The sequence below is a fragment of the Sphaerodactylus townsendi genome, linkage group LG11 (genome assembly GCF_021028975.2).
Source record: "Sphaerodactylus townsendi isolate TG3544 linkage group LG11, MPM_Stown_v2.3, whole genome shotgun sequence".
NCBI lineage: Eukaryota > Metazoa > Chordata > Lepidosauria > Squamata > Sphaerodactylidae > Sphaerodactylus > Sphaerodactylus townsendi.
Window position 1 is genome coordinate 32,508,110 of NC_059435.1, and position 27,840 is coordinate 32,535,949.

General features: G+C 41.5%; 1 protein-coding gene across 5 annotated transcripts in view; it reads right to left on the bottom strand.

Annotated features, from left to right (window-relative positions):
* RBMS3 (RNA binding motif single stranded interacting protein 3) overlaps positions 1-27,840 on the bottom strand; it is an 882,486-nt gene that overhangs the window by 97,850 nt on the left and 756,796 nt on the right. For all 5 annotated transcript variants that reach the window (XM_048510687.1, XM_048510685.1, XM_048510686.1 and 2 more), the window contains one exon: positions 11,868-11,974. In XM_048510687.1, coding sequence (XP_048366644.1) covers positions 11,868-11,974 — 107 coding nt within the window. The remainder of the gene's footprint in view (positions 1-11,867; positions 11,975-27,840) is intronic.

Sequence of the window (27,840 nt, forward strand, 5' to 3'; positions counted from 1 at the left end):
TTCAGGTGCCACTGGACTCCTATTATATTTTTTTGCTACAGACTAAAGTCTAACTAGACTTTTCACAGTTGTTGTTATTCAAACTCTTATTATTTTTCTGTTTTGACTAATACCAAGAGAAACAACAGCATGACCAAGGCTATATATCCTCTATAGTATACATTCTCCTAGAGTTAAAACAGAAGGCCAGTAAAACTGATTCTTTTTACTGGAATTTATAAACCACCACCTGTGCTTCATCCAGTGAATCTCCTTATGAGTCTGTACATAGATAGATACTATAGCTGTTGCCCTAAAGCCACTTATGAGGAAGCAAATTCCACTAAAACGAATAAAATTCAAAGCATCAGATCTGAAAGGTACTGGAAATTTCTTCTATGCCAAGGAATTTTCAATATGCAGCAGACTGTACTACAATTTTTAATAGCTCTGTGTTCTTCTACTCAGCTGTGTTCTCCCTCTCGCTCTCATGCAGACATTTGTGATTTATTCCACAACTGGGTTAAGGGTAAACAATTAAAATAATTAGACTACAAAGCCATGACTGTACTGTAGGTGTAATAAAAACCCTTGATGTTTCATTGATGCTATGAATATGCATTGTCAAAAATTACAGGGCTAAAAGATGGCAGCTCTCAAAAATACCTACATCTGAAGGCTACCAGCTCCAAGATTACAAATTCCCAAAGATTTGGGGGTGGATCCTGGGGAGAGTGCAGTGAGGGGAGGAGGGACCTCATTGTGGTATAATACCATAGAGTCCAACCTTCAAAGCACCCTTCTCCAAGGGAACAGATCACTGTAATCTGGGTATCAGTTTTGATTCTAGGAGATCTTCAGGGTCCATGTATGTGTTGGGGAGAGGTTTTTTTTTTTTTTTGGTAAATTTACTACATGCTGACAGTCAATCTCATCACTAACTTTAACTCTCCAAAAAGAATTCATTTTAAAAAGCGGTTGAACAAAAATCTTTTCCAGCAGTTTTTCCCAATCCATGAGTGTGACATGTTGATATACTTAACCTGTAAATTAGTTAAGTAAATTATATCCAGAAGCCAATAATACAAACAGCAGAATCAGTTCATGCATAAAGGGCTCCATATACATAAGGAAGTCCCCAAGTGCGAGGAAAAGGTGACCTTTTTAAAAAGAAAAAATCCTCAAAGTGTCCTGATGAGGACAAATTATGATCCAGGGCACATTTTGGAAACAGTTGATAGGAAACAGTGGAACAGCATAAATTATCCTGCCCACACCCTGAGAACGACTAAATGTCTGAAGGGGACCACCAAACGGTTTGTCTGAAGGAGACCACCAAACGGTTTCCTGTTGCAGACTGAGGCCACAGTTATTATTGTGAGAAATCATAGAACCACCAGTGTAGAACAGGACATGAATCCAGAATTGGGCCATCTGTCTGTCAGCTGATGAACACCCCTCCTTCCAGCCCACCTGGTGGGGGAGCAACTGTGGGATGGCAAGTTCAGGGGTCCCACATGGGTGTCATTCGATTCATGTTTACCTTGCCACCTTAGGGACAGAGTTGGATGCCAGCCCCCAAGCTAGCTGTAATGTAGACAGCTCTACCCTCAAGACCCCTTACAGGAGTGCTCAAGCCCAGGGAGGTAGGCATACAGGCTCAGCCACCACAAAACTGGATCCAGTCTAATGCCCAAACTGCCACAAGAGAAGGGCAACAGTCTCTCTCCTGCCAGCCCTTCTATGACTTCATCCAAGAAAGCAGGCCATCACAGATGCTATGAAGCCACACATCCTGGGTCCCATTCAGAAAGATGCATGCCATCCTCCCAAAATAGGGCCACCAGCATGAAGGAAATATCCAGGTGCTGAATGATGGAACCCACACCTGCCTCCACTACCCACCCAGCTGGTATGATCAATATCAGCCTCACAACACCAACTCTGTATGGCAAAATTATCCTGTGGCAGCTGCAACATTTCAATACATTGAACCAAGAGAGCCGTGGGCTAGGCAGGAGGAAACAATGAAACACAAATTCCCTTCCAGACTTTAGGTCCATTCATACAAGTGAAGTAATTTTCTCCCAGCTGGATGATCAGAGCCCCTGGTTTCTCCCACATGACAACCAGCCATGTGACAGTGGTTGCAAGAGCCTCTCAGAGCATTCCTCTGAGCCCAATCTGGATGAAGTTGCATAGATCCTAGCACTGTGAGGGATGCTGTGGCCCCACTATACATGCTCTATACTGGCCTCCCAGAGCTAAAATAGAGTTAGTGAGTGGTTGAGGAGTAGAATGAATGTATACCTTAAAGGTAGAAGACCTTCAGTGCCCAATAGTCCAAAAGAAAGTTGCATCCATGACTGCACCTATGCAAAAAAAGTGCACCGCAGAATTCTTCAGCTGGAATTCCAGAATGGCCAGGTACACCTGCAACATGTTAGTAAACTGAAACCCTGTGAGGAAAGTCCCATCCACATAAGTGAGGAGGGAGCAGACAATCCTTAATCTTTTGGTCAGATAATTTGTGGTTGCCTGGGTTGGGCAAGGATACTTGTGTGAGTGTGTGCTTGCATGCGTGCGTGCGTGTGTGCCTGGGCTGGGCAGTGATGCCTCTCTCTCTCTCTCTCTCTCTCTCTCTCTCTCTCTGTGTGTGTGTGTGTGTGTGTGTGTGTGTGTGTGTGTGTGTGTAGGCTCACACCAACCTCCTGCCTCTTCATTCAGTCTTGGACTGCTGTACTACCATGTAGAGTTCCAATCCCTCAATCGTATTGTACCATTATGAAGCCTTATTGTCTGACCCAAGCAATCACAGCTTGAAGCTGAGACCAACTCACTGCTGTGGAAAGTCCACAGAATGAAGGCAGCCTGGAAGAGAGCAGCCTTGAACCTGGACCAATAGAAGGCAGGCAACTGCTGCAAGAGTCCCTTGATAATTACAACAGGGATGGTCCTGCAAGCATCAGGTGACTGAGAAGGAACTCCTTTTTCAAACCTCAATGGCCTACCTGGAATTAAAAGACCTGCAGAGGTCAGTACAGCCAAGGGCCCTGCTGTAGAATGTAATGGTGGACAAATTAACCCCCATGGTCTTGGGGGCCATGCCTCTCTCCCTTGGGTGTGCCAAGTAACAGAGCCCCATTGCCTCCAAGGTTGAAAAGAAACTGCCTCCCCCTTCATCTTTTGAGAATGTGAGGAAGGCCAGTCTGTCCTGGAAGTAGAAAACCAGAGTAGACGGTGCAATGGAGCTGAGGATTCCCTGTATGATCGCCTGTTGCCACGTGCCCACAGCTCCTTTGGTAAGGGGTCTGGGGAATGGTTTCTGGAACCTCTATCTCTAAAAATGAGATATGGTGTCTATGATGCCATCTGTGCCAAGCTGATGCAATATACCAAGCTGAAAAAGAGATGCTTACAGAAAGGCAGACCAGAATAAATTTGTGCACCAGATGCATGAGCATGAGACCTGTCAATTAATCATCCTAGCCACAGCCTGGTTGTCACACCAGAAGATGATCCACCTATCCCTGAAGTGGTCCTAGTCATCCTACCATATAGTAACAATGACCAGGATATGGAAGAACTTGAGGAAGGTGAGGTCCCTAAGTAAGCCATTGCCAGTACAGTGAGTGGGCCACCCACTTGAGTGCAGTTGTGCCTTATGAGGTAAAGCCTCATGTCTGCCTATCATCTGAGTGTACCTGAAAGAAACTCCCCAGTTCTCTCTGAAAGTTGGGATAGGTGGCCTGAACCATACCCATGTACACAGTGTATCCTGCCAACCAGTTATCAAAAGAGCACTCATGCTCCCTTTTTGGTCCTTACCTCATTAAATCATGGGCAGCACCTTCCATCCTTGGTCTTAAGGAAGTAAAATATATCCACACAATATTGAGGACCCATTGATGTACCTTATGAGCAAGATGGATACCTGTGGGAGAGGTCCATGTGACTGCCATTGCCAGATGTACAGGGAGAGCAAAGCTGACTGTGCAACCAGTCTGGCTTGTGGCTACCAAAGTCCTGGAGAAGTACACCAGACTGAAGCGTAGGCTATCATGCCTGTGCTTGGAAGCCTGGTCAACCCCTCAGCAGGCCTTGTGTATGGTTGCTCAAGCTGGCCCAAGTCTGGTCACCCCAACCTGCCCAGTGTGAAGAAGAAATCCTTTCTCTGTGCTTGCTCCCCAGCTCTGCAGCTGCAAAAGTGGTCCCCAGTGAATTCTACAGGCTGTTGTTCTCCACACTTCTTTGCATGCCCTCAGCTTGTAATATCTAATCACAGCAAATATAAATGTATTTTCGCAGTTGGGTTTTTCGTTGTGAAGTGGCATAAAGATGATATGTGGTTACAGTATGCTTGATGGGTTAAGATTAACCAGTATGCTAAGTGAGAATTAATGGATATGGATTCAACCCATTATGACCCCAATTAGATCAAGAAAATCATTTGAGAAACTATAGACATTTTCTCACTGCACAATTGAGTACCAGTGCAGAGGCCACTCATTATACTCAAACAATCTTAACTTGGCCAAAATAAGTGTTTTGGCTGCAAGCCACAGACTATCAGTGAATGCAAGCAACAGAAAAAAATATAATTTTGGAAGGGAAAGAGATATATGGTACCCATCAGCAGAGTTGCGGGAGGGGGGGCAGGTCTAAGATCTCCTAACAGATAAGCACATAGATACAAGAATAAAGACTCAACCAGTTCTTAGACTGACTCATTCCTAACCACAGAGCACTGTGAAGCAGAATCCAATATAACCTGTCTGCTTGGAAGCACAAAAAAGCCTGTTCCTGAGATATAAATGCGCCCAACAGAGACCTACTAATCGTTTCTAAATGCCTGCTGCTGGTAGAGAGAAGAGGATTGGCACAAGGATCAACGACTTTGACTTTCCTGCAGCTATTGACTTTACAACCAAGTGGGGAAATCCCAGTCTCCCAAATGACCTTTGTATATTTTTCTCTCTAAATTGCTGGAGGGCATTGAGCAGAATAGTAATGAATGGTAGGTCAAAAATGGAAGACTGTTAAAAGAACACTTGCAGGATAAGAAAATTCTGGGGTCCTACACTTTAAATTGCTCATTTTTTATTCTCCTGGGTAAACATTTGTAAGGACTGAATTGTGAATGTCTTTCTTTTATAAATTAAAGCATAGGTTTATGCACTGGCCTAATACAAGATGAAAACATTAGAAATTGGCCAGGAAAAAAGGAAGGAAGCATCAACAATCTTTCACCCATAGTAAGCTACTTAATTTCAACCCAATTCAGTTTTAGGAAGCTGATGCTCAAAAATCAGTCATCATAACTGTGGTTCTCTCTCACTTTGTGTATGATGTAAGAACAGAGAACTAAAAAAAGATTTCTTTTTTGTGTGATTTATCCAAGTCCACCCTAGTTAGAATTGTTAGCAAATAAGATCCAGCAATACAACAATAAACCTTTTCCTCTTATACATTTTACTATCTCATGAGGTTCTGGTTTGCGAACCAAACATTTTTATTATATATATTGGGGGCACAAATGGAATAACCTTCAATAGTGCTTGGAAGACTAGTAGCTGAATCAAACATGACCCTCCCCCCACAAATATTCTGTTTTTAAGATGAAATCCTATAGGCAAATTCCTTAAAGATTAAATAAGTTCAGCTTTGAATTTCAGAATGATGGCATTCTCTGTTAAATTTCTTGGCTGTATACAGGAAATATTTTAGGATGTGCATATGCCATGTAGAGTGTTTGTGAAGAACTGATACCATAGTGTTCATGCTAATGTCATAAAAACCAATTAAACCAAACAAACATTGATGCAAATTTTCAAGGTACACAGGCAAACAATGTATTATAGATCCACCTTGAGCTGAGTTGCACCTTCTAAGTAAACTGAAATTAATGGACTTAGAAGGGTGTATCTCTGGCCCTTTCCACATAGCAAATTCTGAGCGGGTTACAGCCAGGATTAACGAACCTGGAATAGTCCTGGGCCCTTTGCATGCCTGGCTGCCCTGTGGAAAGCCAGCATACCAGCCAGGATGCGCCTTCACATGGAGGTGCTTTTTAAAAATAACTTTCAGAAACTTACCTCCCTCTGATGCAGCTACACAGGCAGCCACACAGATGCTTGCTGGAGCCAGCAGTGCCTGCATGGCTCCGCAGATGGGAGCCGGGAGGGGAAGAAAAAAAATGCAGCCGCATAACACACTTTGCAGTTGCGGCCGTTCGCTCAGACACAGCTGCAGGGCAAGTTAAAACAAAACAATTCCACATAGTGTGACTGTTGTAAAACCTGGTGTGGGGTGGGGGTCACATGTTAATCCGCGTTAGGATCGGGATCTGTGAAAAGCTAACCCCCCCAACCCGGGGGCTTTTACCAGTGTTGTCCTGGTTTAATTGGCCTGTGAGGAAAGGGCCTCTGCTTAGGATGGCACTGTAAGGCATTTTATTTTATATCCTGCCCTCCCTGGCCTGGCCTGGGCTCAGAGGGGCTAACAGACATGATTAAAATAGTCATACAATACTTTAGACCAGTGATTGCCAAAGTGGGCGCCACCGCCCCCCGGTGGGTGCTGCAGCGATCCAGGGGGGCGGTGATGGCCACAGGTAGAAACACTAATACATATATCTTTCTGTTTAATTGCTATAAAAATTTTTTTTAAAGATAATTTCCAGGGGGCGCTAAGTAATATTTTTTCTGGAAAGGGGGCGGTAGGCCAAATAAGTTTGGGAACTACTGCTTTAGACAGTTAATAATTAATATCTAAAACAAATTGTAAAAAAGAGCACCATTAACCACTAAACTCCTGATGGTGATTTAGATCAAGTCATATATTTTACTTTTTCAGGACAACTGAAAATATGCATCAGGCACTCCCTCATCAGGTACTTAAAATAAATGATTACCTTTGTCTTGTAGGATAGTAATTAAGATTTCAACATAGCCATATTTAACTCTGGGAGTTTGAAAGGAAGAGATTAACAACCCCCCCCCCCGCCCCCCCAACATGAAGCTCTACAGCAAGCAGATTAGGGGCGGCATAGAAAGATACGGTAAAGCCCTATTTCTATTTTTTTTATAAATTAAAAAATCCTGGCATTGTGTTTCAAATGCCTGTTTCAACTTGTGATCAACCAGTTGGAAGGTGATCCCTATCATTCTCACAGGTTGGCATCTTTCGCACAGGAGGCCAATTCATAACCAGAGGGAAATGTAGGGTGGGCTGGCAATGGGTTTCTCCAGCTGTAATGGAAGATAATTTGTTATGGCACATGTTTAAAAGCATGAGGTGTCTTTACTGCTCTTTTGAAAACTCTGAACATGGTATGTATCATATTCACACCTTTTGGGGACTGAAAAGAAACTTCACTGGACAATATTCTTGGGTTTAGTTAAATAAAAAAAATACATCCTTTGCTCTAGAATCTAAATAATAATGCCCCAAATTAGAATTAAATGTAAGAAATTCCACCAATAGGACAAAATATGAGAGCTGCATCTTTATGCAGATGGGTTGGTCCCATGTACACAAAGAAGGATGAGCAGATTTAGCTAGGTTACGGCTCAGTGACTTTGTGTATGAATCAGATTCCTAGGTCTCATGATGCTTCCCATTAAAAGTGTAATAAAAAGGAGGAGTTGGGATGAATTCATCCCTTTCATACTTCTTAAAGATATACTGAGAGAATTATAGGCATTTGAGGACCTAGATAGATGCATTAAAGTATATCACCACTAATAAAAATTATTATTCTGGTAGTTTTCAACCGTATTTTGCCAAGGCTGCAACAGGAGGTTTGACATAAAAACATGAAAAGCTCTAGAGTCTGATCACTATGATTAAATGATAGTATTTACAAACTTGAAAATCACTTGAGGAGTTCAACAGGCTTGACATTCCCCTTTCAATACTACTGAAAGGTCTGAAAAAATCCATACATGTGTTCTACTTAATTTCACAGATGTAAGAATAAAAAAAAAATTATGAGCAAGTAGCACTAAATCCCTATATGCTCCATAATCATCCTAGGTTTTACTGGTTGTTTTTAAACAAGAAAGGGAACACTTTTCTGTTCTCTGCAAATATCAGAGGCAGAAGAAAAACAAAATTAAGAAAGCAATCCTAAATAGGTTCATTTAGAAGTAAGTCCCATTCTATTCAGCGGGTTTAATTCCAGGAATGCTGTTTCTCAGACTGCAGCCTAATACAATAATCCCATCTCATAATGTGAATGCCTTCTCTCTGGAACATTGTCTCTTATGAAACACAACAAGTATGAATGAACATTAACAAGACTCACTGTCAATACCTTACTATTCACAGATTTGCTTAGTAACATAAATTATGGCTAACATAATTTGACAAAAGGCATTAAATTAAAAGGTATTCAAGATGCTGTTACATTTGTATTTGAATAAAAAATGATTGGATGCTATTAAGAAATGAAGAATCAGCCCTGAGTATTAAAATATAATAAAGAAAAAATATTCAGATAAATGACTAATTAAGTGAATATGTATTGAGCCTCTAATTGATTTATTATGTAAGTGGACAGTTCTTGAAAAGAAGAATTTTGATGTAAACTTGTAATTTTGGGATGATAGCCATTCTTCAGTGCAGGAAGCAAGTACCCAATTATTTCTTCCTTGCACACAGATGAATAGTCAGATACACATGTTTTAATAATAAGTTATATAGATACATTCTAGCTGACTTCTGCTGACTTGGTTAAGAGCCTAAGGATTATACTGGATTCAACATTATTGCTGGAGAACTTAATACAGCTTGAAAATACACTTCCAACTCAGTTTAGTCTACTAGACAACCTTGGCTTGGGCAACTTGGCCAGCTGATGCAGAATGTCCCAGCTTGGTTTTTATCAAGAGATAAATGCCCTGACATGGATAGCATCATCAGATCTTAGAAGGGTGAGCCCTGGTTTGTGTTTGGCAACCTCCAAGGAATGCCAGGGTTGTGATGTGGAGGAAGGCAATGGAGAATCATTTCTGATTGTATCTTGCTTTGAAAACCCTATGCGGTTGCCATAAGTCAGCTGTGAATTGACTATCGTGTAGTCAGATAAAGTCAAGCTGAACCCCCCTCCCCAAAAATCCCCCCGGCTATCCAGGCAGAGCCAAATAGCCAAAGCCTTAAAAATCCAAATATCATTTTGTGATCAACCAGTTGGAAGGTGATCCCAAGATGCCCAAGGTGGCTTCAGAGGCAGCACTTCCAAGCTGAGAATCTGTCTTTTCAAGGGGAGTATAACCCTATCCAAGACAGGAGAGATTAAAAGTCCCCAGTCTGCCTTTCTACTAACCCTGAGAATCTTTGACTTCTTAGGATTAAATTTCAGATTGTTCATCCTTATGTAGTCCATTACTGCCTGCCAGAGAACATCAACAGCATCCTTGTAATCAGGTGGAAAAGAAAGGTAGAGCTGGCTATTATCTGTATATTGGTGACATCACAGCCCATACCTCCTGATGACTTCTCCAAGAGGCTTCATACAGATGTAAATAGCCTTCTGAATTTAAAATCATCTATTTAATTTTCTTTACATCATTTTTAGTCTGCCTTTCTCACTTGGACTCGGGGGATTACACAGAGTGAATCAATACAATTGACAGGATGGAGTTTTCAATAAATTATACATTAGGATTAGGGTTGTAGAACTAGTCAGAACTTTGAAAACAAAAACTGAAGCAAGGCATAAGCATAAGTCTTAACATGACACATTAAATTACAAAATTACACAGTAGGTTCCTCATTATTGAGGTAACACTGACATGAAGTTTAAAAACAGAATGCACATCAGGCAAGCCTAGTAGTAAATACTATTGGGATAACACTAGAATTCACATCTCTGGTATATCCAAAACATACTGTACAGTGTGCTAACCCTCAAGGTACAATGGCATTGTGTCACAAATTGCTTTGTGCGTCTGTGCTGTTTATTGATCCAAACTTCAGCACAGACCAAGATAAATGACATGATGGGCAGCCCTGGTAGATAAGCATGGATTTATAGACTGTTTAAAATAAAAAGTTGTAAACCCTACAGAGTTGTCATTAGCAAGTGCTATATAAATCTGTCTACAAGGGGCTTTCTGTGACAGTCTATCTTATCAAGGCCTTCTTGGGGAGTCATGATTGAGCACATTTTTAAAATAATAAACCATAAAGGCTGTAAAAGAAGACTAGTTTTCTTGGGTCACTAGCATAACAAAGTATAATGACCTCTTTGAGGCTATATCAATTTCCCATGTTAGTGTTGCTGCCACACTGGTGGCTCGGTGTGCACTAAAAATACTGGGGAAATTTGTGTTGGAACAGAACATGGTAACCCATTGAAAAAATTAGCAACTTGCATGCTTTTAAGAATGACTTCCTTGTTTGGTTCAACAGGTCACTGATGGGGCTAATGTAGGCTCTGTCCTAGACTAATGGCCCACAAAATATGTGCCAACACTACCAAACTATATTCTGATTTGAAGATGACAAAATGTGGTTTAAAAACTGCTAATCACAAATGAAAATTACCAATGATGAGCAATTTTTAACATTTAAAAAAACACCAAACAAAAGAGGAATTCCTTTGTGATGGCATTGCAGATTTACGCTGCTGTCACCCAAACAGCACATTTCAAGGCTTTTTTTATTTCAACATGAGAAAATTTTAATTCATAATGGCTTTCAGAATGTAAAGGGTTTGAACAACCAGGTTTAACCTAGTAGTTCAAATGGCTCAATGTGTAACTAATACTCAAGGGGAGGGGAGGTTACAAAGATCTCCCTTTCTAATTCCTCACTCATGCTGAGCACATACAGAGTTACTTTATGTCTGGACACATGGTAAGGGTAAGAGACCTTTTTCACCTAAATGTTTAGAAGGGAATAAATGAGGGGGAGCAAATTAAAATTAACCTGTTCTAATGGCCTGATGGGAAATGACTGAGAAACCATAATAAATATTGCCTCTTGTAGAAAACAGAACTTGTAGATATGGCCAGACCTGACATGCTTTTCTCAGGCACAAAGTCAGGCCTGAAGACTTCTTTTCTTCATAAAATTCCTAAACCATAATATCAAAAACACTAGTTATAGCTCATCTCCACACAGAAAAATCCTGTGACAATAAGAGAAAAATGGACTTGCTGACTGTAGGTTTTTTTTTCCAGATAGTATGCTCCACAAGATTAGGTGTTACTAGTGAGCCAACTCTGGGTTGGGAAATTCCCAACTCAGAGGTAGAGGTTGGTAATTCTGCTTGTTTCCTACATCTAATTGGTATCACTCATCTTATATGGGTTTTTGTCCATATGGGTTACCCAACACCTGCCTTCAGCTTTTGGGGCTCACATGAAGTTCTTGGAGGAAAAGGAAGGTGGGAACAAACTATCTCCAACCACACATTTGGCAGGTAGCAAACAGGACTCAACACATTATCGTAAAATGAGGTACTTTCCCTTTCATGAGTATTACAACTTGGGATATCACTCTGACTCATGTATAATCTGCTGACTTGAAGGCTGCATTTTGCTGATTTAGCACTGCTCAGAAAATTTCAGTTAAAACTAGCTTAATATTTAAGTGCACTCCTGTAGGCCAGGTTCTCTCTGTGGCTACAGAATGATGCAAGGCAGAATGATGTAACAAAGCAAATTAATGTGCCTTATTCCTTAGTAACATAGCAGGCCAATCCTAAACAGACTTACACACTTCTAAGCCCATTAACTTTAAGGGGGGGCTTAGAAGGGTTTAATCCTGTTTAGGATTGCATTGTTCGAGATATTTATCTTCTTTTATAATGATCTTGTAAATCACAAGACTGTCTACCTAAATGTGTGAGGAAACTATTTCAGGTAAATATTACTCACCTCTCCTTCTCTCGGCCACGGCCTCCCATTCTGTGTGTACTTGCTTTGATTTTGCCGTTTCTTCTGCCCTCCATCAGCAAATTTGCACAGCAAAGGCTCCGTTGGGGCTGTGAATACAATGAACACAGTCTGCATTAGCAACCTTCCACAGATAGTAATTACAGCAGCATGTGTAATGTTTCTGTAATGTTCATCTTTTGAAGTAAAATCCTGCCTCCTGCAGATTTTTTGGGGTATGTATGTGTGCACAATTTAACCCTGACAGTTGTTCTTGTTATAGGTTTTTTAAAAAATAAATACTTCCAGATCTTTGAAAAATGTAATCAACAATGAAAAAACAATCAAATAATTCAAATGTAGAAAAATTAAGAGGGAAGTTTATAATATGATGAACAGTGGAATAAATCTTTTCCTTAATACTAGAATTCAAGGTCAGTTACTTTGCAATGAAATTGTTTCACAGTAGACTCAGGAAAGACAAAAAGAAAACCTTCACACAATGTACAAACTAACTTGGGAAATACACAACCACAGGATGTATGATGGCCATTAGTTTTTGTGTGTAAAGTGCTGTCAGGCTGCAGCTGACTTATAGTAACCTCATAAACAAACAGAGGTGGGTGGCCAGTGATGAAGGGAGCAGGAACTGCGCCCAGGGAATCAACTGCCTGCGCCCGCCCTTCCCGCTCCCAAAACACCCGATACACCCCTGGCCCCACCTCCCCATGGGACTGCAATGGCGGCGCCCGGGACAAGCCGTCTCAGATGTCCCCATTGCAGCTATGCCCTGTGGGTGGCCATTGCCTTCCTCTGCAGAGCAACCCTGGAATTCCTTGGTGGTCTCCCATCCAAATACTAATCAGGACTGACCATGCATAGCTGCTGATACCTGACAAGATCGGCCTAGCTAGGGCCATCCAGGTCACTGCAGTCACTAGTTTAGCTTCAAAAAAGGGATAGACAAATTCACAGATGCTATTCTTATCAACAGTTATTAGCCATGAAATCACTATGGAACCTTCATATAAAGAGGCAGAATGCTTGGAGACAAACAATAAAGAAGGACTGCTGTGTGTATTTTCTGTATTTCACACTTGTGTATTTCCTGTAAGCCACTGTTAAAAATGTGATGCTTGATTACATGGGCCCTAGGTCTAATGCAGAAGGGTTGTTCTTATAATCAGTATGAGATTTCTCAATTGGAATTATAACACATCGAATCACAATGGACATTGGTACAATAATAAACACTGCTGCTCTTTTTTTAGTGGGAGGGAAAAAGCCCAATTTAATAATTTTTGTCTCTCTGCACCACAGGCTTACATATTTGAGCAAGCAAAATAAATACAAGTAGATGAAAGGAGACTTTGCCAAACAATCAAATTAGCTTAGTTCCCCCTATTAAATCCTTATAGCTTAAGACAGCTGGCATATGACCTTCTTAATGCATCTGAGGTGAGATCCCAGTCTTTCATCATGAAACAGCCTGTACAGTCAGTGCATTACTATTCAAATGAATGTTCAAAAGGCTGGAAGCCACAGTTTGCATGAAAGACTATCGAAAGAAAAGGCAAAATCATTCCTAATTTGTCAAACTTGGATCTATTTATAATATTTTTGTCAGATTTTAACACTAGAACATCCCTGTGCTTGTATGTCTGTCTGTGTATTCAATCGGAGAGCTTTACTAAAAAGGCACTGAGATCAATTATGACCAAATTACAGTGAATGGAGGTAAAAATCAATTTGTGTCTGACAATTTGGAGTTGAAAGGTGATGGGCTTTTGTATTTTCGGTGTTTGACAAACTACAAGTTACAAATGTACGTAGGTAAGGTAGGATCTAAGATCATTTCAGAGGGAAGCCATATAGATTCTGCATGAGAACAGAAAGATTCGAGTCCTGTAGCATTTTAGACACCAACAAGATTTTCTGTTTATCAGATTTTGAAAGCCAAAACTATCTGATGAAGGAAGCCGTCATGGCCCAGTGAAGCTCACCTGAGCCCAGGTATTCTGAGGACTCCTGAGACAGAGAGCCAGATGGCAGTATGGGGCTCCACCCTCAGCCAGCAGCAGTGGAGCTGCTGGAGGAGACTTGAGACAAAAGCTTCTTCAACAACTTAGAAAAGCTCCACCTGATGGCATTGTGCCCACACAATAGTAGCAAAGAGCACACTCACTTTGCTGCCATCACTGTGACAGAGTGGGCACATTAGTGTGCTCCCACCTGCATTAGGTCATAATCACTTCAAGTTTTTCTCCACTTGTGTCATGGTCCAACAAGGCTCAGTTATGTCCAGGGACTCTTCAGATGAGAAATCAGATGGTGGCATGGCATTCCACCCTCAGCAGGCAGCAGTGGAGCTAAGGAGGAGGCAGTCCTGATGGGGTCAGACCCAGGGTCCAACTGGGAACTAGCACAAAGGCTGTGGGGTTTGAACCCAGAGCTACAACTAGGAACCAGCATAGAAGCTCTTCACCCCCCCCCCCCCCCCCGATGCTAGGCCAGCTGCAGGAAGCCTTGTTTTCTCTCCACCCCATCATACCCCAAGCTCCATGAGCATCACCAAAGAAAGCTGTGTAGTGACCTGCAGGGCAGGAGCCCAGTACCTGCAGTACTCCAGCCTCAACAGCAAAGAGGAGTACTTGCATGAGCAGGGCTGATGCAGTGGCAGGGCATCTCCAGCCACCTGAGCTGTGACCTGTTTAAAAGATGCTGGGATATGGGAAACTGCATGGAAACAACATGTCTACTTGTCATTGACGTTGCCATGTTTGCTTGTGTTGTCTGTTCCATCCTGATCTTGGTCTGTAACTTCAGATTTGTGTTTGTTGCATTATCTCCATGGACCTAACTCCCGTGAGTGAGAATCTTCCATGCTGACCTTGGAATTAGACTCTGACTACTGAGTACTGTCTCTATGTGTGCATAGCAGGGGTTTTTTTCTCATAGGGAGTTTTGGACACAAATAAAAGAACATTCATCCCAGATAGATGTTTTTTCAAACATGAGGTGCTCCCCAAGTTAGCATGGAGGTGCCCAGGATTGGTGAGGGTAGGAAGCTGAATGTGGAAGCTGGGAGTAGTAGGATGAATGTCGAAGGAGAGAGAAAGGGGCAGAAGTGTAGCAAGGGGGGAAGCGCCAAGTGCACGGGTGTGTCCTCCGCCCCGCCCACCCTGGAACGCCCCTGTCCTACCCTGGAATGTCCCTGCCCTGGAAAGCCACGCCCCCGCCACACCCCCACAGGGGTGTGCGCCTGGTGCGTCTCTCCCCCGCCCCTTTGGAGCTACATCTCTGGAAAGGGATGAGGATGTTGAGGCAAGGCTGCACTCCTAGTGAGCAGGGAAGGAATAGGAACTGCCTCTCTCACACCCCTAAGGAGCAGGGGAAAAGAGGGACCCAACAAGTGGGTGACTGGGGAAAAAGGAGAAAAAGAGAAGGTAATGAGTGAGTATGTGGGAGACTGGAAGGACGCAAGAAAAATTAATGAGTGTGTCAGAGAGAGACCGGAGGGACGTCACTAAGCAAGAGAAGTTGAGGACAGTTTGCATGTATGTACACACATGGGGGCTGAGGGGTGGGTGGGAGAGGAGTGGAGAACAGAGAGAGAAATTAAGGATAATGTGCGTGTTCATGACTAGAGGAACACAAGAAGAAACAAATATTAACAGCAATGTGTGTGTGTAAGATATAGGGTATGGGAGGATGAGAGTGTATGTGCATGCTTCAGGAGGCACTGGGGATACAGAAAGAAAAGTTACAGCAAAAGGCTGGATCCATTCAGCTTCTAGGCTGGTGAAAAAGGATGGCAGACTCTTTCTGAACACCACAAAAACACTGCACTGAGAATCCTGGAACCTGCATATAAAAAAGCAAAGCAGGACAGGGACTATAGTATGGAAGAGAACTGGGTTAAATATGCACTATAGTAGTCATCTTTCATCATAAGACTAACTCCTGGAATAAACTCTGAAATCAGAATTCAAATTATGGGAGTGGGGAAGCAGAGAAGGTCCTAACAGAAAAACACAAACTCTGCCTCTGGGTTGTCTAATTTTTAGTCTCTCCCAGTAATTCTAATAAGCTGCAGCATCATGTCTGTTTCTGGTGGCATCTATCTACCTGCCGCAATACCCCTCTTCCCCTTTGTTATGGCCGTTTCTGCACGGGCAAAAAAAGCTGGTAAAACGACAGTAAAAACAGCGTTATGGGCGGAGCGTTCGCATGGCTGTCGCTGCAGAAATGACGCTGCAGCAATGCGGCAATGCTCCAGTGGCCCCACAATGGTGTATTTGAAAATAGCTCAACAAGTGAGTCTTTTCAACAATGATGCTCTGCAGCCAGTGTCGTGCAAAACGCCTGCCAGGAATCAGTGCCGCAGAGCCTGCCCTTCACAATGGCAGCTCAGACTGGCCAATTCTGGTGCCAAATACCTGTGATGTCTACCATGGGGAAAAAAAACGCCATTTGCAAAGCGCAGCCATGCGAAGCGCCGCAGTTCAGCCAATGCGCTACCTGTCCCGCCCATGCGAACGCTCTGTTGCTGCAGTGTTGCCAATAATGGCACAATGCTGTAATTGGCTGTGCAGAAATGGCCTATGTTTGTGAAATGTGATACACAAGGAAAACGCACCATATGCTAGACTCACCCAACAGAGAGTCCCCCAAGGAGGAGGCATCAACTTAGATGTATAATGCCCTAGACAAAATAACATTTGCAAGCATCTCATCTAGTTCTGGTTTGGAACCTACTGTGCTGCTATCTCTTAAATTCTAGATTTAAATTTTCATGGCTTTATTCATTGTTTTTATTCCTTGTTCTGAATGTTCACAGTGAAAGAGACCAGAATAATATAAACATTTCTTCTGTGGAAGAAGTTCTGATTTTCTTTCTGCCTTCAGTGCCTGTAATCCAAAATATGCAAGGTTCAGTTCTTTGTGTGGTTCCTGAGATTCCTTTGAAGTGGACCCACCAATTTTGAACTCAGTTCCCCTATTGGTATTCAAGATCGTGTAACAGTAACCATAGGGATCAGACAGTATCACCACAGCGCAAGGTATTTCCTGCTTGGTGGAAAATTCCCTTGGCTAGTATATCTAGTCAACTTTGAGTTAGGCAGGACTCTTGCAGTGTGGCAAGTGACTCTGTTTGACAGCAGAGTATCTCATCAAATCAGGTACATATGGGAAGAGGAACAGGAAGGAAGGCTAGAGATAAATTCCACTTGGAGTCATAACCTGATGGATCTATATTAAGTAAATGAAGCAATGCAGAGCTGGAGACCAGACAGCATTTCTCAGCCGAGAAGAACATAATTCAGAAATTGAAGCAAGGGGATCATGAGAATTCTAAAACAGATATAGGGGCAACAGCCTTCTGAAATGGTAGCTAAGGGGGCTCATCATATGAGACAGAAGGACAGATATACTAAAAATTTAACTAACAACAACTGAGTGCATCTATCTACCTGCTGTGAACCAGGATCCTTAACTTATTCATGTCTGAAGCTATGTTGGAAGATCCCAGAAAATAACCTTATGTTGTCACTGTAATGCAGCATTTCCACTAAACAAAGTAGGTCTTACTTCCAAGAAACATGCATAAGATTAGGCTGTCTTTCATCTAGATGCAGGATGATCTAGATGCAGGATTATATATGTATGGATATATACACACACACACACCCTACTACTATGGTACCAACATCAAAGACCATAGCCTAACAATATTGTATTCTTTTCTGAACACTTGAACCTTTTAACCCATAAAGATATGCTAAAAGATAGTTCAGTATTTAATAGTATTTGGAATAAGAAACGTTGGCTCATTTATATTTAAATAAGTGTTCCTCATCAAAGACTGGCGCTCGCCTATAACCACCAGGTTAAATGTACATTAGAGTTCCAAACAAAACAAGGTCTCCATTTTTCTGGAGATTTTATATTTATCTCATATTGTCTGGGGACGGGCGCCCCACCTGTCCCAGACTGCAGCCTCAACAGGGGTATGCGGGGGCATCCGAGCAGCCCTGGATCTGGAGCCCTTTGGGTGGGGCGGCTGCATGCCAGGCAAGGTGAGAAGGAGGGAGAGGCTGACCTCTAGCCAGAGCCCTCTTGGAGGAGTGGTCACATACCAAGGAATGCAAGGAGGAGGGGGAGGCAGTCCTCAAGGCTGCCTCCAGGATCATCCCACCTGAGTCAGCCACCACATAGGGTGGGGGCGAAGACAAGAAAGACAGCAATCATGAAGGGTTAGGAGGGATGGCACAAACCCCTCCTGGAGGGGGGTGGAGGAGGCACAGCACCATACATATATATCAGCTTCAAAATCGGATTTCTAGAGTACAAAACTTGTGTTATGAACATGAAAATTAGCCCTCTGGAGCTTATAAGATTGCTGACTGAAACATATGACATCAGGTTTAGCTCAGCAGTAGATGCCTGTAACATATGACATCAGGTTTAGCTCAGCAGTAGATGCCTGTAAGCAGTAGATGCCTGTAAAACTCTGTTTTAAAGGTCTAGTGCATATAACATATGGAAGAAGGGATAGAATCACAGAATTCAGAGGGCAATGAGCTTCCTAATATGCTGTCAATAAAAATGAGTAACCCCAGATAAGCAACTTTGTGAGCAGGGTAGAAAGAACTGGGAAGGAAGATGGAGGAGTGTTATAGGATCCTTGTACTTTGCTTGTCTCTGATGATCTAAACCTGTACTTGTATTACAGGCTGAACGAACTGAACAGGAAAATGGGACTGAAAGGGTATGCCCAAGCCCCATGATGCTTCAGTTTTCTTAACTAGAAGCAAAATGGAAGTTGAAAATGCCTTATAATGACGAGCCTTGTTAAATACATCCTGATTTTATAAACTCCACAGTTGTTCCGTTGACTCCATTTAAGCAATGCTAGACGAACCAGCGACGGTTCTGGAGTTTCTAAAAGAAAATAAATAAATATGTATCTTGCACAGTTCTCTGACCTCTGCTAGTAAAGTCATAAATTACTTTCTTTGAATGAAAAATGACGCCATATTATTTTACTGGTATGCTATTACGGAAGAGAAACAAAGTCAGTTTTCATCAAATTATACCAGTAGAGTTTAAAATGATTCCATGTACTTTAATTTACAGCTCAAGATCAGATACCAACAGCCTGTGCTACTTTCTAGTTCACATATAATGGAAGTAAAATGAATTTCTAGTAAGAGGTGACCCTACAAGCACTTGTGGTCAGCTGCTCCACAGCTCAGCGTTCTCTTTAGTGCTCTCCTGAGGGAAAAAAACAGCTGAAAATGCAAGCTTTTTATGGTACAAAAATGCCTCATTGTTTCTACCTTAAATCTATTTTATCATTCTAATAGCTTTTGGTATTGATCAACATACTATTATCCTATCAGATGTCATGTAGCACTTAAGCTGATAATGTTGGAACTAAAATGAAAAATGAATTGTGACTCACCTGATATGGGATATTTAATGTAGGCACTTAAGAAAACATTTCTACAAACAATAATACCATCACATTCATTTCCTTCCTGTCTAGTATTACAGGAACTACTATCGCTAAGGGGGAGAAAACACATATGTATTTTCAATAGAAATCAAGGGAAATTTGGCAAGCAACTTTGTGAATAAAGGGTGATTCTCCTTCTTAAATATTTATAATTAGTGTAAACACTGTTTTTGCTAATGAAGACAGTCTGGACAATTTTGCACTTATTTCCAACATTTGTACAGTTAGGGCCAGCAAAGCATATGAAATCTAATATATATATAAACTAAGCAAGGAATGAAAGTGCAATGTTTTCCTATCAATTTATTTATTTCAAGCATGTGTATTTCAGTACTATACTGGACTTTTTTAATGCAAGAAATGTTTGCAAAATCAAAACAGTAAGAGTCTATGCACATTCAGAAGATTGGATCAACATACAGTTGTCAGCGGTGTTGAAATGAAAGGTGGAAGAGGATATGACAGATGCTACTGACCTGAGGTTCTTAGCATTCAGTTTGTCAACAGACAGATAAACAGAGACAAGAGGTCTGCAAGTGTAGGTGCATATTCCATTAAGGCCGGCAAGCTTATTAGAGAGCAAAACTGCCCAGTCCACTCAAATTAGGAGCAATTCAATGTCTCCTCATTTTTGTGACTGAAAGCAACCCACACCAGCTAATTGCTTTTTTGTGTTTTGTCCTGATAAAGGAATTAATCTACTGAATTATTCTAGAGATAACGAATAATCCAAAATAAAATGAAGACATTCATAATTGTAGGTCATGCACAGTGGAATCAAATTTTGTAAGAGGAAACAAAACCATATAAGGCTGAGTTGTGGAACTGGAGGTCCCCATTATTACAGGTAAAAAATGTAGGTACCGGTACAAGAACAAATGCCAGAATACAAGGAAAGAACTGGAAAGGTAGTGTTGGAGGTTCAAGAAAGTTGTGGGATATGGTTGAACTACTCAAATTTAAGTCAACTTAAATGTGGGGAAAATTATGTAGGTGTTGATGAGCTGCTATATACCAATTATCTCACATGTAGCAGATCTATAGGTAAAATCCTAAGCATTAAAAGTTGTTATTAATAGCCTTTCTTACTTGGACAAGATGAATTACGATACTTGTAAACTTTCAGTCAATCAGTAAGCAGTTTACAAGATGTTACATTTGAATCTGACAGCAAAGATTCCTAGTAAAACAAAATAATTAGGCTGGGATTGTGGAATAGGGGGGAAATAAACAATGCTAAGTACTATTAGACTCAGCATACACTGTCATTTGAAACAATATAAAAATAAATGATTATATTATGGGTAGAGAGTCATGACATAATTCTGATCTTGTGATTATGGTAATTCTAAGACAATCTACTCAGAAGGTGATCCCATTTATTTAATAGTGGATTTTTTTAAAAAAATTATCTGTGCTGGTAGCCTTCAATTAGTAGGAAACCTCTCATTGGATCATATGAACTAAATGTGAACTGCTCAGCTCATGTGAATTGATCTATATAAATATCATAAACAATGGGAAGCACTATTGATCATATCAGAGAGGCAAGCACAAATGAATCCATTTGATTCTAAAGACATGCGATGGGAGAGGAAGCAAGTCGGGGCAAGATTTCTTGTCCTGAAATTCAGGCTGAAGTGCTTCCTCTTGCCCTGCCTGTATTCTCTTTTTCTCTGTGGAAAGCAAGAGCACTTCTGAAGCAACTTTTGCGCCAGAGCAGGGCAAGGGCGGGACAAAGCCGGAGGTGGGTTATTGGCCAATAACAAGTGCCTCTCAAATACTTGTCAATCTGAGCTGTGAAAATGCCTTCATATCAAATACAGATATCAATTTTTAAGCAATAAATTTTCTGTACCTTTCCAAGAATAAAAAACTGGCTTTCCAGCATGAATCTGCTACATCTGAGGGGTTTTTTTTGTAGGGTACAGGGAGTGGGGACTAGGATAGGCATGTTAAAAGGTCTATGACTCATTTGTTATTTGGAAAACAGTGTACCAGAAGGAAGAAAAACTTCTAGGGCATCAATGTATTTTCTAATAAAGGTAGTTCCTAAATTAAGGTCCATGAAAAAAAACAGTCATCAAGAGCAAAGATGGACCTGCCTACCTATACCTATGAATCTTTGTAAAGGGATTGATTCAACAACAGCCAACTACCAAAAAAAAAACAAAAAACCTCTAGCGTGAACCAAAACCATTCCAAGAATTAATTATAATGTAGTTAGGTTAATTAAAATAATTATTTGTTTTTAAAATAGTAGGTGCTCTTTTATGGCACGTTCATACTTCATTATGTGATTCCCTTCACTGCTTTCTTGGTATCGCACACCTAAAGTTATATCATTAAGTCCAAATCACTCCAGTGCTTCAGGTTCTCCCTCCCACTCCAGGGCACATGCAGAATAATGCACTTTCAATCCATTTTCACAATTGTTTGCAAGTGGGTTTTGCTATTCTGCACAGTAAAATCCAACTGCAAACTGCATTGAAAGTGCATTATTCTGCATGTGCGGAAGAGGCCTAGGTCGAATATTGGTTCAGACATTCAACTAGGTTTTGAGAGCAGTTTCTTTTTAACGTGAGTTTTCTTCTGAAATCTCTGCATGTTTGGATAGGTGAGTCTGCTTCCAAAGAATGTTTAGTGATGTATCAGCAATTCACCGCAGACTTGCAATTTATTCAGATGTCCTTCCCACTATAGGAGAAAGAAATAACCTGACATGCTAATGGATAGGTTTCTATTTAAACAAAAAGGTAGGAAAGGAGAGGGGGAGAGTTTAAGAAATAGCCTTTTAAAACCATGTTTTGACTTTCCCTCCTTGAATTCCCCTGACAAAAGTCATGAGAGAGGTGACAGGAAACCCAACATTAATTCTGCAAGTTCTAACTAGATATGCAGGACAATCTAAGTGTAAGGAATGGAAGAGGAATGCAGAGCAAATAGGCAATTATTTGGAGTAGAAGAATTCTGTGCCTGATGATGAGCTGCCTGTTTCAGGTCTCCAATATTGGTTCTGCAGAGACTGTAATCTTGTATGGTGATGCCTGCATTCAATCTTAATGCCTGATATTGAGTGATGGGAAGCTACAGGGATTCATGTGAGATTCACTGTTAATGGGTTTAACTCAATTGGTGTGCTGGCCTTGGAGATTTCATAAATATGAAGCCTATTCTACGTGATGAGAATAACATCCAGTCAATGCGCACGAGGCTCATCTTGCTGTTAATAAGGTGCTCTTTTGCCGTAGTTTTGGCTTTTAATGTTGTGCCCTTTCACTATCCACCAAATGCAAAAAGTCTCTACAGAGGAGAAAGATAATAGCAGTGAAAGACTGTTCAAAGACTAATCAGAATGGTGGCAGGAATGAACTGTGACACATCATATTTTTGACAGCATGAAAGGGAAGTCCTTGATAGGCATTGTGGTGATGCAGATGGTGTGTATTAGATAATGAAGCCTGAAACAGAGAGTGGGTTGGATCAAAATGACTGTGAGCCAAGCTCCACTTGGGAAACATAACTTTCCAGCCTATTTCTCTCACTTTAGCCAACTGTGCCTCTGAAAACTGCCCTGGGCTTTAAGGGAGCTCTCAGGTATAATGATGTATCCAACCTGGAGGTCTGCAGCGAAAAGGAAGAACTGGTGAAAACTGCCCCATTCCTCCTCCATTAGGGTAAGTGCCCTTCCTCTTGTGGAAAATGACCTTCAAGTACCATTGGTTAACAGGTTGTTAGTTATTTACTGTGGGAATAAAGAAAGTCAACAAAGAAGGTGGCAGGCAATGGAAACAAGGAAGCGGTGGCCAGGCAGTAGTTCTACCAGTTCTGTTGTTACATTAAACATGATCTGGAAGGCTTTAAAAAAATTAGCAGTGAAGATCTATCTATCTTTAATCCAGTGAAAAAATGCTTGACCAAAGATGGAAAACAAGCAAACAAACAAAATGTGCCAAAAGTAGGTTGCAAGGAAGCAAACAAGGCAGTGGCGGGCTGGCAAAATGGTGGACTGTCTCATCTCATTTAGGGATGCTTTGCAGCATGAGACTTCCATTTGGAATGGAAAACTGAAGGGAAATGCAACTGTGAAGCAAACAGCGCTACTTCACAAACAGTAAGTGCACAAAAGGCCTGTAATTTCCCTTTACTCAAATCACAATGTGTTTAAACAGGAAATTTTCTTCATTCAATCCTATCCATTTTTCCTCCCTATGACAACCCTCATCTTACATGGCCATTATACAAGCAGGTCCCAAGATTCTCAGCGTAGGCTTTTTTTGGTGGCCAAAAAGGACCTCTCCTTCCATTTTCACTAGCAGAAAAACTGGTTGGATCTAACCCAATATTTTGTTGCTGGGAAAATTAAATTGTCACATAATGTGCCAAATTATAATCTCACATAGAAACAAGCATCTAAGCAACAACAAAATAGCTTAATCATGACTGTAAGTGGCCATCCAAACAGCATATTAAGGCATGTTCTTGGAGCAGTTCCCCACAGAGAAAAGAGGCTGTTGGAAATGGAGTTGGAAATATTGTTGGTCACTGTTTCCGTGCATTCACAGATAGGGCTAATCCAGGCAGAAAACAGGTCCATATACTCCTGGAAGGAGAATTGTGTGAGGTTCTGCTGATTCTCTGCTCCTGATCAACTTCGCTACGAAAAGATTTGAAAACACAATCAACCTGCTTTTTTTCAATTTATTTTTGTGGATGTGAGCTTTCAACCCAGCCTATCACAAAAAGCTTTAATATACCAGTATGCAGAACTCAAATAAAGATCTATGGGCGATACAAAAGTTCAACACACCATGCTAGATAGGTTGCTTCATGAAAACAAGAGAAACATTGGAATTCTTTGGGAGGGCAAAAAATGCTACTTAAAATTTTCTAAAAATCTTGACAAACTGAGGCTGAATCCAAATTTTACCAGGTTTTTTCTAACTTGCACACTCCTACTTGTCATGAGACTGGACCTGTCAGAGTACTGAATCTTGAAGGTATGGCTCCTTTGAGAGACTCTGTGTGAAGAATTATGACCAAACTTTCCCAAAGATCTGGGGCAAAGAACAACTAAATGCACTGGATTTAAAAACTATACTATACTATGTATGAAAATTATTACATCTTTTTCACATACAGGATATTGTTCTTTAACTGACCAATATATTGTTTAAAGTTGCACTTTTAATGTTATTTTTCTTACATTGTGTGGATTGTTACACTTCTAAATTGCCTGTGAGGAACCTCAAGCATAAGGGGAATAATGTTTTAAATAAATAAGAATCTACCACTAAGTATCAAAACTGAACAACAAACCGTCAGATAACTAAAACATTAACATAGACTTGGCTATGGACCAGTAATCTTACTGGACCAATGATCTGACTCTGTGAAAGGCAGCTTTGTATATTCACCAGTTCTGAACACTGTATTGAGATTCACAACACAGTCGCCCAGTAAGCTTCATGAAAAAGTTAGGATTTTAACCCAGGTTTCCCAAAACTTTAGATAGATTGATAGATCCATCCATGCATCCATGCATCCATCCATCCAGACAGACAGACACTAAAAACTGATCAACACTCCCTACTGAACACCCAACCTTTCTTTGTGAAGATATTTTCCAAGTGACTCTCACTTTGGGTCTCTTCTGTTTTATACCTGAGAATAGACTTCAGAAATGCAGTTTTCTCTTCCATCCCTTAGGAAGACAATAAAAAAGAATTCCTGCACAAAACTGGGATATTCGCAGACTGACACTCTCATATATTTCCTTAGCAGCTATGCCACATTAGCCTTGATTCTCCATTTTATTCTTCCATACAAGAAAAAACTAAGCCTCTGCTTACTGGCAGAAGTGGTTCTTTTGACTTTTTCAAATCCACTGTTGGATTCAATTCCTCAAGTTTCTCAACAGGTATCCGCACTGCCAAAGCAGACTGTGTCTCCAACCATCTATTAGAGAAGGTTCATATAGAGCCAAAATACAATATTACTCAACTTTGTTTTTTGGGGTTGTATAAACAAATTCCATCCATCCCTGTGATGGAGTTTACTTTCATGGACTGATCAACGTGACTGTATATTCTGTTGGGATCTTGTATATAATAGACTGCTGGTAAGCATCTTTGACATACATCATGAAACACCCAAAGAAATAAGATAATATTTGTGCAACTGCTTCATTTCAGGAAAGCCCCTCTACAGGTGCCAGCTAGGAAAGAAGGAAACAAAATCAATAACAATGCAACTACATTATTACATTAATCATAACAGCTGGCCAATTGTTCTGAATTCCCACAACCATGTACTGTTTATTGAATGGATGATATTGTTTTTACTGCATTTTCTTCTGACAGTCCAAGTGTTTGCATTGTCTATGCATTTTTTCTTATTTTGAAATCTGCCCTGAGTCTCAGAAAGATGGACTACAAAATAAATAAAAATGTTCCCTCAGTCAAAAATTTAATTTCTAGTTATTCCAGAGAACTGTGAACAATGACACTAAGAAAACAGTAATGATGGACTCCCCTCCCCCCCAAGACAAAAAAATAAAGAAAAAGAGGAGAATCACAAGGAATTTGTGGGGAGAGGTCATCCCATCCCTACTGCCTTTGATCCCCTCATCTCCCCTTTCTCCTACCCTTCTCTATCACTCCTGTTTCTCTTTGTAGGGATTTCTCACAGAGAGATCTCATCCCATCCTTTTATATTATTTCACCCTTCAGAAGTCAGCGTGGTATAGTGGTTAAGAACAGGTGGATTCTAAACTGGAGAACCATGTTTGATTCCCCACTCCTCCACCTGAATGGCAGAGGCTTATCTGGTGAACCAGAAGTGTTTCCACACTCCTACGTTCCTACTGGGTGACTTTGGGCTAGTCACAGTTCTTCAGAACTCTCTCAGCCCCACCTACCTCTCAAGCTGTCTGTTGTGGAGAGAGGAAGGGAAAGGAGCTTGTAAACCATCTCCTTACAGGAGAGAAAGGTGGGACATAAATCCAAACTCTTCTTCTTCTTTTCCCTTCCTTGGGATACCCCACCTTGGGATACCCCACCTACCTTTATTTCCTTGCTCCCTACCTATCCCTTTTTAACCCCTCCTCATTCTCTTGTCCCACCTCTCCATAATGGCTATGTAGTCTCTTATCTTCCCCACCCACTTGCTTTCTTGCTTGTCAGCCAACTCAGCTGTCCACTTTGTTGTACCACAGCCACCTCCGCCAGCCAGGCTCATACTCATGGCAGTACCTCCTCCCATTTCCACTGGTTCCTACTGCAACTCTACTGCCATCGGAGCCCTTCGGGGATCGGGCGGTATAAAAGCCGAATTAATAAATAAATAAAATAAATAAATCAGAGGCAGAGCAAGGGGAAACTGCACCTGGAGGGCGCACATGCCCTGCACCCTTGCTGCAGTGTTGCCCGCCCCCGCCCCACCCCAGAATACTCCCAGAATGCCCTGGAATACCCACCAATTCCCCCTCGATGTTCCAGCCATGCCTCCACCACTGCTCCACCCGGATCGTCGCTCCTCCCTGCCCCCGTCCCGTGGGTGATACGCCACTGACTGCCATTCTCCCTTACTTATACTCCTTCATCGTTTCTTCCCTGCCATTTTCTCCTCCATGCAGAGGCTGCCTTTGCCAGTCCTTTGTCTTTCTCTTCCTTGTTCTCCCTCCCCCAACAGTTCCTGTCAAATGCGCGCCACGCACGCATACGCGCACGCGCACACACACACACTCTTTCTTGTTCTGTTCTCCAAAGCCATCTGACACAATCCTGTGACATAGATTAGGCTGAAAGTATGTGACTGGTCAAAATTTACCCAGGGAGCTTTTACAGCAACATGGGGATTCAAGCTAGGTTTCCCAGACCCTACTTTGAAGCTCTAACTGCTAAACCATACTGATTATGATAGTATGGCTGCTGTACAGTAGCAAGTAGCCAGACTTAGGTGGGTCAAGCAAATCAGGTGGCAGCAAGTCACTCAGTGGTTGCTTCCAGGTCTAGAGTTGCCAACCTTCAGGTTGGACCTAGATATCTCCAAGAATTACAACTGAACTCCAGAGATCTGATCCCCTGGAGAAAATTATTGTTTTGTGGGTTAGAATCTATGGCACTATATTTGGCTCCCTTTCCCAAACCCTGCCCTCTTCAGGTTCTACCACTAAATCTTTAAGGATTTCCCCATCTGGACCTAGCAACCCTAGAACTTAGGCCCAGTCCAAATGAGCTCTCCCTCAAAGGCCAAAATAGCCCTAGAAATGGCCCTGTCACCATCCCCCTGCCTTTTACTAGCAGAACCAAGTTTGCAATCTGTGGCTGCCTAACAACGGCCACTGAGGGAATCTATTCCACTGAGGGAATCTGTTCCACTGAGGGAATCTGTTCTTTAAAGTGTGAGGTGGTCCTTTTATCATTTTGGGTTTTTTAACCCCCACCCCAATTA